The sequence below is a fragment of the Aythya fuligula genome, chromosome 4, assembly GCF_009819795.1.
Source record: "Aythya fuligula isolate bAytFul2 chromosome 4, bAytFul2.pri, whole genome shotgun sequence".
NCBI classification, from domain to species: Eukaryota; Metazoa; Chordata; class Aves; order Anseriformes; family Anatidae; genus Aythya; species Aythya fuligula.
Window position 1 is genome coordinate 69,972,561 of NC_045562.1, and position 16,259 is coordinate 69,988,819.

The following is a 16,259-nucleotide window of genomic DNA, read 5'->3' on the forward strand; positions in this document are numbered from 1 at the left end:
TTTTTTTTTTTCCTGTGTGTGGGAGCTGCGGACCTCACTTCTTGCATATAGATCAATCCATTTTATTAGTATATTTCTGCATTTCCTAAGACTCTAAGGTGTGCCCATGGGTCGGAAGAGACTGCAGGTTTGTCTGTCCTGTTTGCCATCTCCAGCAGTGACCACAAGTGGATGCTAGAGGAAAGCATTGCTTTTTTGGCATGTTCTGCTTTTGCTCTTCATGAAGCATCTTCCTTCACAGCAACCGCTGGATGCTGAGCTGAGCAGACGGCACAGTTTGAGAACAAAGCAAGGATGCACTGATACTTTTCTTTTGTAATTTATTTGCTTATGGATTTCTGACCTGGGTTTGCATTTTAGCCACCATTACTTACGGCCGCTGATGGCTTTTCCATAAATATGTCTAATTCCTTTTAAGAACCACTTAAAGTGTTGGCATCTGTGATACCTGGTGACACTGGATTTTACAATTTGTGTATTCCATGAGAAGTTTTTTTATATGATGGCTTACTATTTCATTGCGTGCTCCCTAGACATAGAATTGAGACATAACCATGTATAAAATACGCACCGTCATATTCCACGGAGTCATGACTCGTTCATGCTTTTCTTCAGTTAGTGGTTTTCCTTTTCTCCTTTTAAACAAGCCATCCCATGCTTCTGACCATACTTACTGCCTGTACTGGCACTTTTTTCCTAGTTCTCCATCTTTTTTTTTTGAGATAGCCATATCTTAGATTTAAGTAATGGCATTATAATGTTTGAGGTTTTCAGCCTTTTCTGAATAGTGTCTAACACTTTGGTCTCTTCTTCAGTGACCTCTTCACTCTTGTGACTAATTTATTGATCTTGAAGCACCCTGCACAGCTTCTCTTAGACTGCACTGACATCTAATGGTAAGGCAAAGTGGCTTAGCCACACTTAATGGCAAGATAAATTGTCTGACAGGCAAACATATTCATTTTTGTATGACGAGACGGAATAACTTCCATTTCTGCACAGAAAGTCTGATTTAATACTTTTCTGGCAATGAATCTTCTGGTCATTGGACCATACTGATTTTTTAAATGTAATTCAAATATTTTGCAAGGATGGTTTTCAGTACAATGTTCTTTTTACTTTATGCTGTTTATAAACATACCAGCATCTCATTTGCTAAACAGGAGATGTTGTTTTTGTACTAGAGTAATGTTTGGAAATACAGATGGACTTCCATTTCCCATTAATAGCTTCCTTGCATTCAAAGTTGTCTTCAGCATATGTCCCATCCTGTCTTTTTCCCCAAAGAGAGGAAAACCTGAAATTGCTGAGGGCCATCAATAAATAATTTAAGCAAAAAAATGCTGTAGATAGAGTAATAGTTATTTGTGGGTGGTACATTGAGTTAGGTTTGCAGCAAGACTGCTTCATGCTCTGAGAAGAGTGAAGTCCCTAAAATGGACTTGTGGTTGAAATTTTTACAGGTTTGGTGCTTTAGGATGATTGAAATACTACATCAAAAGGAACAATGTTCTCATTATATTCACTTTTTAGTTTCAGGGCTGTGCAAAATGGCCACTAAAAGACCTTTAGGTGTCATGGAATATAGAGATCTTACTGATCTGGATGGGAGGGAAAGAGAAGCAAAGCAGGAGTCTGCTTGGGTTGGCTTGCAAACTTTATTTATGAAGTCATCAAAATGTGGTGGCATTTGAATGTTCAATATAAACCTACCAGTTTTCTTGGAATAACCTTATTTTGTACCTTTTGAAAGTTGATAGTAGAAAGAATATTTCAGTAACTTAATGTAGTTTCAGACCAAAGACTGTACGTGAGAACAGTTAAGTTGAATGAAGATTGAGAGTCCCAAGGGTAACACGAAGCTTCATGATTTTATTCTGTCTCTTAACGATCTATCAGTCTGTTCTGGGAATTTAATTTCTGTCACGGTTTTCGTATGCTTTGTCATTGTATTTGGGTTAGTCTGCAGATCCATTCATGTAAAGGAAACTGGCAGTGAGGAAAAGGTGGGCCTTCTGCCTGGCCTCTCTCTACTGGTAAAAGTCTGTGCTCAAAAGAGTTTATATTCTGAATCTTGTGAGTGGGTTCCTTGGAGTTTGTGTGATACGGGTCCCAATTTTTGGTAGGCTTTCACCAACTGTTCAAATTTAAGTAAACAGATCACATTGCTGCTAAATTTCTCCTATGAGATTGAAGCAAAGGAAATTGTTCTCCATTGCAACCTCTGGTGTTTGATGAGAGCTCTTCTCTAGCCATTTGGAGCTCACCTCAAGCCACAAGTAATCACGTATTTAGCAAAATGGTTTATTTAAAACAATAATTTCTTAGTTTTCTTACTTTTCATCACCTTTGTGTAGACGAGAGTGTGTGGGCTTTGACTGGGCCTGCCTTCAGATCTCCTCACTTGCAGTTGATGTTTGGTCTTTCCTCGGTTACCAAACCATTACCTGGTTTGAAAGTTGAAGTCCAAGTTGCTTTAATTACTTTACATCCGTGATTTAGGATTTGCTCACTCTGCTATAAAAATGCTGGAGATTTTTTCCTTTTATCGTGATGTTGCGGAGTAAAGCTCATCCTTTCTCAAGAAAGAGCTCAGTGCTCCAGGCTGCAATAGCCAGAGATGTTTTCTCTTAAAAATATTCTCAAACCCTGGAATCAGCTGTTTAACTGAAAGAAAATACTCTAATGCTCTGTTTGAGGGAATATTTTTACTCTCAAGTTGTGCTGCGTGCACAGGTTTCTGTATCTTGATGGTATCTCAGATGGCTTTGTAGCTAATGCTTGACGTGGTAGGCAGTATAGATCCCTAATTCATTTAGATTCTCAATTTATCTTAAAGTATTGAACTATAGAAGTCTGCTCTTAAATACTGCTTGGTATTTTTGTGTTCTTATTTTTAATTCATTAGGCAGCCTGCTTGTGTTTTTAGCGAATTTCTCAAATACAATTATTCATGTTGTGGCTTACTAATTGCAGTAACTAATGCTCCCGTAATTATAAGGCTTTTGTTTTGCTGGGAAATGCTTCCCATATCATCATCTTCTCTTTGTGTTAGAACATAAAGTATAATGAAATTGTATGAGGGTTAAATTTAGAACTATGTTAATATGTTAATTTAATTTTTGCTCAAAACTGTTTTTTGGGATGTATGACATCTTGCTATGGATTAAAAAAATAAACAAAGTTTAAAACAAAACTACTTGATTTATGTGTTACGCTTTGAAGCTACTGTAGATGGTTTGAAAACATCTGGTGACACTTTCAGCAGCAGGTCAATAGTTACAGATGGTCTGTTTTTTACAGCTGTCATCCAGCTTTGTACGTAGAATGAGTACATTGGAAAAATCTTGTGCTGAATGAATAAACAAAACAGCACAAGGAGGACAGCAGGCATGTATGTTTCTACAAGACAGGAAATTAAATAAGCTATAAAAATTTAAATCAAGATTAGCATTGAAAATGTTCAGTTTGTTTCTTATCCTCTTTTTTTTTTTTTTTTTTTTTTGGAAGGAAGTAGGTTGTAAAACAGGTGAAAAGAAATTAAACACTAGTTTGGGATTGACAGAAATTTGGGGTATTGTTGGCTTAAGAGAAAGGCAGGTAGCTATGGCTAGCTTTAAACATTTTTTAATGCAGTTGGTGTAATGCCTGTGTAATCTTATACCAGAGCCACATTCAATATTGAAGAATGTTGTGTTTTGCAAGAATAATCAATGTTGGGGGGAAATGGAATAGAAGAAGTTCAAAATAGCAATCTTCTTTGTGCTTGTTTTTTAAAGAGAAAAACTGGGCTTCAGCATTCTTTATCAATTTATTCTTCTGTCATGGTGGTGTTATGTTCAGCGGGAATCAGACGTTATGCAAAGCAGCAGAAGAATCTTGAATTTGAGGATAAAAGAAAAAGGTGGAGGGAAAGTGAATAGGGGGATGAGGTTGAATAACGTGGTAAAAACGTAATGAATATTGCACACCGCCTCTGTTTTAAAATGAAAATAAACACAGAGGAGCTTTGTTAAAAACCCAAATGCACCAAGCAGGGTACTGCTGGAAAAGATACCTATTTTAATGCAAATGTGCGGTTCTTGATATTCAAAATGTTTTTCTTTATCACTTCACTTGGAGTGCACGAGTCTTCATAATATGTTGATGAAGTGTGCATATGTTTGTTTTTAGAAAAATATAGCATCTAGAAAGAAACGAGCAGATTTCTAGGTTCAATCACTTGTAAGGCCATTTAATGTTCTCCATTGATGATGAAAGCTCTTGGGCAGGAATAAAAGGAAATGGGGAAGTTGATTATTCAGCTCGTTTTAATGCTCACTGTGCCTGTAACACAGCGTTCTCTGGGCTGGGTTTGCAGAGTCTATTGAAGTACTTAAAGGGGGGACAAAAGCGCCGCTCCAATTATGCTTTTTAGAGGAGCCATATACTTAGCTTTACCCCGTTCACTTGCTCACGTGTGTTTTATAACCTTCCATTTCAACTAGATTTGTGTCAAGGGATGTTTCTTCTCTCCCCCCACCTCCCTTTCCTGCTTCTCAGCTGAAAACGCAGGCTGCTTGCTGCAATACCCTTACGCTGCCTTGCCCAGCTACACCACATCTGAAAAGTGCTTAGCTGTATTTGCTGCCAAAGAGCTTGCCTAGTCATGCATAAAGCTGTTTTAAATGCCATTTGCTTGATATAGATGTTGGCAGTCCGTGTTGTCACCACGATGCGTTTCATTTACTTGCGCCTCAAATTGTTTCCCTGAACTTCCCAGCCCCAAACGGCGACGTGCTCCCTCCAAAGCTGACCAGTTAGGCCTGAGAGGGGCATTTCCTCAACTTCTGCGATACGATGTGAAAGTATGTGGTGTCTCGAAGCTTGTTGTTCAGGTGGTCACCTTTTGGTCATTTTGGGGGGATCTTTGGCTACCAAGGTACACACAGGTAACTGATGGGGTAACAATGGCAGAAACCCCACTTGTCCGTGGGCATTGCTTATCCTCACTCGGTAGAGCACTGGTGTGCACGTCCATCTGCATGCATGTCATGAAATACCACATTACCCAATGTGATGAAGAATCTTGCATGTTTTTTCTTATTTTTTTTTATCTACACACTACTATTTCTGGAAAAGGGTGAAAAAATCGATGTCTTTAAGAATCTGTCTTTGTATTCACAGGTGAAACGAAGCTTATAAAAGGCGGTAAACATTTCTGACTTGTGGCTGGCTGGAGAAGTCCACCATCAAACTGTGCGGAGACGTTCTTTGAGCTTCCACTCTTATGTCTCTAATGGACAAACACAAAGTGAAGCGACAACGTCTGGATCGCATATTTGAAGGTTAGATATTTCAGTTCCTGATTTTCACTGCATTATCATAGATTAAAGACGTTGCTGGAGATTGGAACTCAGGTCGTTCGCTGGATTTCTAATTGAGTTGCAGTTCCTGTTGGGATTATATTGACTGTGTGCAAATGCCGGTTTTGGATGAAAACAGGTCTAGACGAATAAAAACAACTAGTGCATGAACTCTGTAAAATTGTACAGTTACGTTTGCTTTCAACTTAGCATTTTTACGGCATTCTGCCAAAATGTTGTGAAAGGTTGTGGTTTTATATAAAATAACTCTAAAAGGATAGGAAGACCACACAGTCCTCTCTAGGGTCTTTCTCTACAGATGTGTTTTATATAGATTAAGAGCCTGTATCTGATCTGAGGAAGGAAATAGGAAATCAAAAAGAAAAAAATATCCCAGGAGACTCCTGGACTTTAATGAATATTAAAAAAAAAAAAAAAAATTAGCCCAAATTCTCACGAAAGGAGTGGAATTGCTTGGGTCAGTTATTTTAGCTTGAGTCACAAATGTTTGAGTTGTATATTCCTGGTATTCTTTGTTTTCTTTTAGATTTGGTGTGAAAACAGGTTGAGGGATAAGTTGTGTTATTTTGAAGAATATACACAAATGTGGCTAAATGAATTTTTATATTAAATGTGAGTTTCTCCTTAAAAGCTGATTGTTAATTTTTTTTACTAGACCTATTTTGCTATAACTGGAGGAAGCGTGCAGACTTGTGGACGTGTGGTCTTCGCATCATGTCTAATACTGAAGCAGTAACCTCTATTTGAAGCACTTGCTTCTCTAGGCATTAGTCGTGAGACATTTCTCTAGCAGCTGTGTTGGTGTAAGCAGTCCCTGGCAGCTCCATTCTGTCCTCATTTTTCTTCCCTTTCTTTGTGCCAATAGGAGTATAACCATATAATGAGCTGGATTAGGAAGATGACTCATACTAAAAATAAACTTTTTTGTTGGCGTATTTTCTATTTAGGTAATTTCCTCAGTCCAGGTCACTGTTCAGCTGGCACAACAGCTGCATTGAAGGGCACAGTTAGAGGAATGAGGGGCACAGGGACGTTTCCTCTGACATAGCCAAAGAAGGACAATTCATGAAGGTATCAGAGGGTGCAATTTCACATTTGGGTTACATTAATCTGCCTGTAAACCTCTACAAAGAGTGGGCAAGCATACCCCTGCCTGCTTTATTCAAACTCTTCTTATGTCACACCTCAACTAGTTGGCCAAGTGGTCAGTTGAATCTGCTCACTGAAGACCAATCCATTCAAAAAGAGATGGGGAGCTGGCTGCTGAGGATGAGGAATTGGGAAGGATGGCCTCCTTTTCCACCAACTCTGCATTTAGGATCAACTGGAAATGACCCAGGGGTGTACTGGTGCGGTGCATGGTGCTGTTTGTTTTCCATTCCTAGCCTCTGTATGTAACCCCACAATAGAATATTGTTTTATTTTGCGTGTTTTAATTGAGTTGGCAAATTATGAGGAGTCAAAAACAAGGGAGGAGGGAGAAACCTGTCCCTTTAGGTGTCATTGGATCAACCCACTTTGGGGTATTTCAGCCTCCTTTTTTACTGTATTCATCAATTGGACAACTTAGGAGAAAATAGTATGTGATGATATGGCAAGGAATGTTATCAGGGACAGAGGTGACAGACCATTAGGCCCTGTGACTGTTTAAAATAGCAGTGGCTTCCCTCAGGCTGCGTGTTCACATTTAGTGCCACTGTTTAATCAGAGCCTTTTGTCTGGTTTGTTTTTCCCAGCCTTGCACAATTCACTGCATCTTACCGGTGAAATCTGTTTGTGCAGCCATGCAGTGTAGGGAATTGATCCAGTTGAAAAATAAAGCAGGAAAAAAGTTTTTTTAGCCACTTTGACTTCTTAATCCCATTTACCATGTGCTAGACAAATCGACGTGTTGGAAAAATAGTGGGAAGAGCACGCAGAAGATGAACAAGAGGAGAAGGAGGGTGAAAAAATGGATATGGAAAAATGCATAAAGTTTTATGGTTACAGGAATGCAATTTGGCTTGTAAAATGTCAGAGCTGTATTCTGCTCTTGAGTGTCTGTGCTCAAATTCCAAATGCTCTTAGAGGTTTGTAAACATACCTCTGGCTGAGGTTTTTAAATCACTATCCCTGCTGCTGCGTAAGGTGGGATAAAAAACTAGGAGCCTTCTGTGGTTTTTAAAGGGCTTTTCTCTCCATGTGGTACTGTTGAGGTTTAAAAATCAAATACATGAGTTGTGTTATAGAAGGTATGTCTCTGAGAGAACTACCTACATATTTTATACTGTAGGAATATGCATAACGTTTTTCAAAGCTCAGGAAACTTAATGAGCTGTATAGCTATTAAAGGTGCCTTATCTTCTCTGACAGCTTTTCTGTTCATCAGATCCGGTACAGCTTTCTTCTCTCAACCTTTTCCCTCAGAAAACAATTATTTTAAGACATTATTTTATTGCAGGTTCCACAAAAAACAGGTAGCAGTGATTTGCTAATTATTGATGTATAAATGTTTTTCAAGTATTGTTTAGCATAGCCTGTGATGAGCAGACATTCACACGTTATATCTATAAAGAGATGCAAGTGTCGTCGTGGTTGTGACGTGCACCCTTTTGTTAGTCTGTCTCCCTGTTTAAAGGGAATGATAGTGAGCTGAAATTTGGGTTCCAAGAATTGAATGTCGTGGGTCCGATTCACAAAACTGAATGTTCACATTATGAACATGTGCACAGGGCTGTGCACCTCTTTTTCCATGGAGTTAATGGGTTGCCACAAATGCTCTTGTAAGTTAGGTGACTGTGCATGCAGAGTGTTCTGCAAGTTGGACTGCTTGCCTGTGCCTTCAGGCAATTTGCACACTTGCTTATAGTAACTAATCATGCAAATTAAGCAACAAATTGAACAGGCATCACTGGGTTTACTATTATGTTGAGTTAACGACAGTGCCGTAGTACTACTACTAAATTTCAGTTAATACTCAATGGACAAAAAACCTGATTCTATTACTTTGGGAGCAATTAGTTCTCTTTTAATGTAGTTGAGAAAGTAATTTTGTCTCAGAGGTACCTGTGATTCCCTTCAGTGGCTTCTTAAATATGAAATTGAATATTTGCTTTTAATCCTGAAGCTGTTTTCAATTATATTTCTGTTCACATTTCAATGGTCTGCCATGTTATGTTCTTGCATGTATCATCTCAAAAGAGCAGTATTAAAATGTGCTTTATCATCCTAATTTACATAGTTCTATAAACTGGCATTTCCTTGATGATGGCAGTTGAAGATTGTCCCTTGAAAAAGCCAGATAGTAAATTGTGGGTTTTAGCTTCCACCGGTAGCTGTGAAGTCTACTTTGGCACAATGACATGATTCTAGGCAGTCTGATGCTAATATTAAACTTGCTCATGATTTATAAAATAACATTTAGACTTCTTCCCTTGAAGAAAAATAGTACCAAGACATGTGAAAGATGTTAGTTATTAGTTACTGATTATATATAGTTATTAGTTACTGATTATATTGTTCTTTGTCCCCCTCTCCGGTGAAGCTGGTGATTGCAAAGCATAATTATAGTAGTATACATTTGGCAGAACAGTTGGAAGTGTCACAGTGCAAAAATAAAATGTGTTCATTTTCTGGGTAATTTGAAAAATTCTAAATGTTTTTGGCATTTTGAAAAGTCGTTATCTCTAATTAAGGTATTATTGTGCTTCGTATTGCAACAAATCTTGTAAACAATGCTGTGTATTTGCTTATATTTGAAAAATCTTTAATTAAATGTGTGTATGTCTTACTGACCGTTGCTTGGAAGTTACCTTGGGGATGTCTGACCTGGCAAGCGGTGTCGAGTTTGCTGGAGCTAATAGATGCAGCAGGAAGGCGATAGAAGGTGGCTGCAGTGTGAGGAAAATCGTGCTTTGTCTCAATTGTCTGTGAACAGGCTTGGTGAACACAGTACAGTGAGTTTTCTCTAAATGCATTCCACTGTATAAATAGATTATGGGCATTGTTCGGCCAGCCACTGTTTGTGGTGGGCTCCTGAGCTTTAGGAAGCAAAGATGTCAGTGGAACTGGGAGGTGGAAGGGGGTGTGTGTGTATATATATGTGTTTATATATACATACGTACTCCTATTTCTTCTTGCTTGATTACACAGATGTTAGTGATTAGACAACTACAATACAACACTGGAAATATAACACAGTGATTTTTTTCCTGTTTGACACCTTGAAACAAAAAGAATTCTTTGCACAACACCTTCTATGTGATGTTTCTAGAAAAGACTTGTAGGCTGTAAAAGTTCAACAAGGCTCCCTGTATGCCCCACACAGGTGTGATATGTTTTTATAGTTCTGCTTTTGAGGAAAGGAGGAAAAAAAAAAAAAAAGCATCTTTGTATACCTGAGTGCTTCTCAACAATGCTAACAACTCTTCTGCCTTTTTATGAGTTATTGGTGTACATCTTAAGTTTGTTCTTTATGCACAGGGTGCCTCTTCCTTTCTAAAAGTGCCCAGAAGAAAGCTCAAAACACGTTTTAGTAATTTTAACAGCATTGCTTTGTTACCTAAGAGAAGGTGAAGAGTTGAACAGGATCATAAATTGGAAAAGAAAGTGAATAAAGGGATATGTTTCTGAAATTTCAGATAAAATCTCTGATCTTTTGCTGTTGTGAAGGGCAGCCTTTCTTGGGGAAGGTATGATTATTGGCATGTAACCAAGTTAAGCTCTTTAAAGCCCGGTAAATGTGTATGATAAAGGAATAGTTTCTTTTCAAGGATATAGTCTTTTCTTATAGAACTTCCCTTTCTTTCCCAATAAGAAAACACACGTGTTTTGAAAGCTTCGTTTTCTGGCTGTGATGCTGTGTATAGCATGAGATCTAATAAGATGAATCTTCATTTCATAGTTCATGTGGTGTATTGGAGGCTCCAGCAGGAATGCAAAGAAAAAAGCAGGTATGAATTGAACGGGGTTTTCTTCTTTCCAAGTTTATGAAGAGATCTTGAAGTGCAGAGTGAAAGTTTAATAAACAAACAAAAAAAAAAGTGTTCTGCCTCCAGATTTTTCTTGTGCCTGCAGCAGAGAGCCTGGCTTCTTACCACGCGAAAATACCAGATTGACAAATACCAAGTGTTATTTCCTGACCAGGGCTGGAGCCTGGCTGGCTTGCGTAAACTGTGATTTTACCCATTGCAGTTGTGAAATTAGGCAGTTAAGACGAGCTTTCTGCATATTAACGAGAGAGATGGCCTACTTCGGCAGCGCTTGGGCTTTCCCTGTACTTGAAGGAATTTTTACCGAAGCTGGCGTGTACTGCTGATCTTGATCTGTAAATAAAAGGAGAGAGGAATAAATACTCCAAGGCGGTGAGTACTCTTAAGCTCCTTGTGTAAAGTGGGTACTGCAGATGTTAATTCTTTGGGAAACTAGCGATAAATCTTAACTGACATCCAAATTTAAGGATGTGTTCGTAGTTGTCTTGCTGCAGATATCAGAGAAAGGAAATAATAAAATTTGCAGACAATTGTAAATTGCATAGTGCTTCATAAGTATTTCTTTACACATACTGATCTTAGTGCTAGGCGTACTAAATATAACAAGTGTTTCTTAAAAAGAGAAGAATGGGATGCTTTGTTGCGTGTCTGTTCTCCCCCCCAACTTTAGAAGAAGGTTTATAGAAGGATTAGGGCAGCAGAGGGAGCTAAAAGATTCCTAATATTTTATTGTTTGTTGTTTCCAAAGTGAAAGTTGTTCTGTCATAAAGTACCAATTAACCTTCACCAAAAAATGTGGTTTTCAGACTTTAAGTGCCTTTAGCAAACAAAGAAGGACTTTGAATTGGAGAAAATTCCTTTTCTCCCTAGCAATCCAGTAGAAATTAAATTAGGAATCAGGTAGTAAAAGCTGGCATAATCTTTCTGCAGGAACAGCCATCAAACCTTTCGACTGTAACTAATGAAAGTGTTTAAGCAAGCAGAGTTTTCTATGAATAACTCAAGCGGAATATTCTATGAATAACCCAAGTTATTCAGATTTAAGTGTCTTAAAGGAAAAATGCATACGTTCTTATGCTGCATGCAAGGGTGTTTGTTAACAATTCAACACTATTTAACACTATTTTTCTGTGTTTTGATTGTACGAACTTGGAAAATAGTTTTAGGAGCTTGAAATACAGAGAAGTAAAATATTTATTATATAAGAGTTGTCTTCAAAGAACAGGAGGGGATTCTGCAGGCTGAGAGAAGTTGACCTTGTAAGAACAAATGGGAAATGATGCTACCATGAGTAGTCATGTAACGAGCTTGTTTGCCACTTCCCACATGCTAAGGCAAATTTTCTGTGTATTTGGGGTATCTTTACCCCCATCCTTTCTCTCGTGACAGCTATGTGGTTTAACTGCTTATGGACAGGTTCAATTTTTTATTTTATTTTTTTTATCCTTGATACTCGGTATTTGCTTTGGAAGGTGTTCTTGGCATTCTTCTGGATTGCTGCTGTAACCTGCTGTAGTGACTCAAGTCTTCATTCTGTGCCACCGAAAACAGTTTAGGAATCTGCATGCACTTAAGCTACTGAGATGTTACAGAGGTGTTACTGGTAACAATGGGAGCTGTATGAAAAGAAAATTAGCTTAAAAGCCCATTCTGCCCTAAATGATGCTGAACAGTAGCTGCTAATGAAAAGCATTATTTTAACAGGAAAACCAGGAGGAGGGGAAAACTTCAGAGGAAAGAATCTCAATGGCTTTTGAAAATTTTGCTGAAACATTCAGGTCACTGGTTTAATGCTGAATGTTTTACAGCAAATCTGTGCTTTTGTGGTGCCCAGCATTACATATTTTACCAGTATAATTTTATTTTCATTGAGAAACATAATACTGCTTGCTTGTGGCAGCAGTTTTATTCAGTTATGATGTATCCAGAGCACTGCTGTTTACTGGTATGGTGAAGTCAAAATATTGTTATTTAAACATATAAGTAGCAAAGCCAATTTTGTTTAAATATGGTAAATGGAATACAGCTTGAAACATATGGCTATGTTTACAGGACTATAATCGTATTTTTAATATCCTATGTGTTTGAATTAGAATATACTATTTAACCACACCTAGTTGCCTAATTCCTGAGTAATCTTCAGATAATTTAAAAAGCTTTTTGGGCTCGAGATTTACCTTGCATGCACTGCAGATGAGCGCCTGGCGCAACTTTGAGGAGCTTTAGAGGTGTAAGTGCTTGGTGGTAATGTATACTTGGTTCTGCCTGGGGTCAGGGAAGATGCTTTAGAAGCCTTAAATTTTATACATTGCTTTACACTCTGCTCTGGAAAGCTGAATGAGACAACTGTACAAAGATTAAGTGTCTAGGTAAACATGTTGAAAAATTTAAATAGTCATCTAATTAAAGCAGACATGTTCAGCCTGCATAGAGGCAGTTCCCATCCTTAGGGAAATGCAGTCTGAGATGCAAAAAAGGATTTTATTTTGTTCTGGCCCTCGGTGCAGTCAGGGTGGGAGTGTGATTGTGCAACTGGGAATGAGAACATAAAAAGTGGGGATCATCTCCTCATGGTGGAGGCATCTGATGCTGCTTCCTTGGGCCATGAAGTCGGTACCGATGTTGAAAGGTGCCTTAAACAGGAGGAATTGTGCAGGGAGGCTTTGCCAGGGGAGTGGGATCTAAGGGATATCTCTCTTCTCCATAGAAAAGTCATGGTGATATGATGGGCAGGTCGTTTGGAGCCCAGAGACCTCTGTTTTATCTTTCAGCTCTACCAAAATCAGATAACTTAGCAAAGAAAAGATGCCTCTATGCTTCTGTGTCTTTTCTCTTTTTTCCTTATCCTACAGAGAACAGTCTGCCGGACGCTTTCATAGTTGCTGGGATATAAATAACGGCAGGCTGTAATGCTCTTGGAATCCATTTGAAGTGCGAGACTTTGCCAACTGAACATGCCCTGCCTTGGGAGCAGCTACGCGGGCACCCATGGGTACCTCTGTAGATCCAGAGCTGTGCAGTGGTTTGTTACCCTGCTCGGACATGTTGAATTAGGAGTTCCTTCCTCTGTCCCTGCCTGTGAGAATTAAACTTAAATTGCATGTGACCTTGAGAAGAAATGGTGTTTTTTTTTTTTTTTTTTTTTTACCCCAGCCAGAAGTTGCTCAAAATTGCTCATGTTTCCTTTTTCCCTAATGCTTGTTTTTTCAAACTAGCATCCTGTGCAGTGAATTTTCTAACTTCTCATTCTACCAATTAACTGGAGACACACTTAAATAACCAATAAAAATTATAGACAATGGAGGAAGGACAGCAAGAGGTGATGAGAAGAGACTTCTTGTTCTTTTGATCCTGCCTGTACTTTTCAGAAAGTTTCCTTGTGTACCAGATGGCACTCAAATACAAACATGCTAAGACTTCTGTTAATAGATAATTGAGAATAATAAGTGTTAATTAAGTATATGATAAATGTTCCTTTTTGTCAAGGTGTGCACATTTAAAGGAATAGTTTTAAGTGCTAGGAAAACTTTTTCCCAGGTAATTTCATCCGTACTTATTTCTTGCCATTCCTTTTTTTTTTTTTTTTTTTTTTTTTTTAAGACCGAATCAGTTTTCTGGGTATCAAACACCACTTGGGCAGGTGTTGTTCAGTTTTTACAACATCTGCCAGTCATTTGTTGTTGCTGGTTTACCTAACCCGCAGATGGCCGTGTTTGTGCAGTGCTCCACGAACTCCTGTGCTCGTTCCCCCACTGCTTCTCCGCGCTTGCACGGAGGCATCACTGATTTACCGAACTCAAATAATTTAGTAACAGTGATTTCTGCTGGCAATAAACAAAAGCAGCTGCGCTCTAGCTTATCCTTATCTGCATGAATGCATAGCTTGTGAAAGGCTTTTCTGCCGAGACAAAAGTTCCGAATTTCAAACTGGAATTTAGGGCACGTAAGTCGGAACGACCAGACTCCCATGTTTAGAAACAATATAATAATGCAGAGAATGAATTAGTTGCCATAGTAACTGCTTTGTTTTAATAATTTGGTGGGGCAATGAATAGAAGGAGCTTAGAAAGAAGTAGTAGGAATTTTAATTACATGTTGTGCAATGCGAGCGGCTTTGTTCGTTAATATTGAAATTTGATTTTATAACAGATTGAGGAATGGGTGTATAACTCTCACTGCGGAAGGCCAGTAAGGATGATTTACAGGTTTCTTTATTTTTATTTTATTTTTTCCCCTGGGAAAAATACGATGCCATTCTACATTTGATTATGGCAATGCAGACTATTGATTTCTTACCAATAAAACATGCTCGATATGTTGGGCTGGGAGTGTGACTTCCACCTGTGGGCAGTGATTTGCAGCCTAGGAACGTGCTTCTGCCCCCACCAGCAGAAGGAGGCAGGCACCCAAAGTTGGGAGGTACGGGAAGGTAGGTGTCTTGGGACTTCAAAACCAATCCAAAATCATAAGCACCTGGAAGTCTCTTTGTACTTTACCTTAATTTCTCTCTCCTCTTGCAGGTTTGAGCAGTTTAGCATGCACTGAGCGCCTAAGATGAGGCAGGATCCTCTGACAGAGTTAGCTCTGTCAGAGGAGACAGATGTAAATCAGGTAGGCTTTGCAATCACACACAGCCAGTTTTGTGGAGAAAGAGCAGGCACGATGGTGCTTAACTCCAGAAAATCGTGCAGGGCCATGTCCCAGCATCTCTCAAATCAAGCAACGATTGCCTGCGCCTCAGGTGCCGGCGTGCCGGTGAGTCAGCGCGTGTCTGGGGACAGGCTGGTGTCACAGAAGGGATTACTGCTGATCTGCCACAGCCTTTCACAAAGTGGGGCCTCTAATTTGAGTCTTAATTCTCATCTGGATGCCTTTTTCTTTTTTAATACCTTAATGAAACTCTCAGGAGCTTAATTCTCCTCCAGACTACTGGCGGCTTTCAGGTGAAATTGGCTATTGAGTTAAGGACTTAATTAAGGAGGGCCTGGCAGGTAGATGGACAAACACAGTTTCATAAGCCTGGTTTTATTTGAAAATCTGTCTAAAAAGGAGGTCAGATACTAAATACATAGGCTAGAAAGTGCCACCTGGCCAAGGAAGCACCTTCCATCTCTGGACTCAAGACTTCATTCTGGAAAGTGGCGCTGCATTTAACAGTGGCTTGCTTTTCAGGTAGGAGCCCAGAAATAGGGAAATTGAGTTCTAGATCATCAATATGAAGATGATTATTTTTGTTTTAGGGAAGTTTATTGCCCTTTCTTTTTTGGGCTAGTGATTTACTGTTATTCGTGTTCCAGGTACTGTAAGATTGATCCATTGTGAAAAAAGGAGTGAAAACTGAGCTCAGTTATGAAGGCTCTAACTCATGAAGGGAAATTCAAGCTTCTCTTCCACGTTTCCTGTTTTCTTTTTTTTTTCTGTGCTAAATTTTGTAGCCATAGTCTTAAAACTGTAGCCTCTATCTTTTCTACAAGATGAGGCTATCATCACTGGGCTATTCTTGTCCCATATTCCTTTCCTCCAGTCTTATAGGGCACAATAAAATATTTGTAAAACCAGCACATCATACCTCCAGACCCACACATTTTCTTCATATTTCCCTTATCTGTTAGTTGAACCGTAATAAAATTAAATGACAGCATTTTTGAAACAGACACCGGATTGTTTTGAAGTTCTCATGGGCCATAATCATAAACTGGAATTCTGAAATGCATTTTAGTAAAATCCTTAAATTCAGAAAATCTTTTCCTATTTAATTTTCTAGTGTTAGTTTGAAACTTCTCAAAATGTTGTAAGATGGGATGAACTTTACCCCTTGTCCAAGATGTTAATGCATGAAGGTAAAAGGGAATTCATTCAGAGCTGAAAACGTCAAATGAAGAATTTTTTCTTTTTTAATCTGTTACTATAAATCAGTGGTTGT

At 38.7% G+C, this 16,259-nt stretch overlaps 1 protein-coding gene across 4 annotated transcripts in view; it reads left to right on the forward strand.

Annotated features, from left to right (window-relative positions):
• The window catches only part of CTBP1 (C-terminal binding protein 1), a 228,587-nt gene that overhangs the window by 46,193 nt on the left and 166,135 nt on the right, over positions 1-16,259 (forward strand). For all 4 annotated transcript variants that reach the window (XM_032187044.1, XM_032187042.1, XM_032187049.1 and 1 more), the window contains exon 2: positions 5,167-5,327. In XM_032187044.1, the coding sequence (XP_032042935.1) occupies positions 5,270-5,327 (58 nt within the window). In that variant the 5' untranslated portion in view covers positions 5,167-5,269. The remainder of the gene's footprint in view (positions 1-5,166; positions 5,328-16,259) is intronic.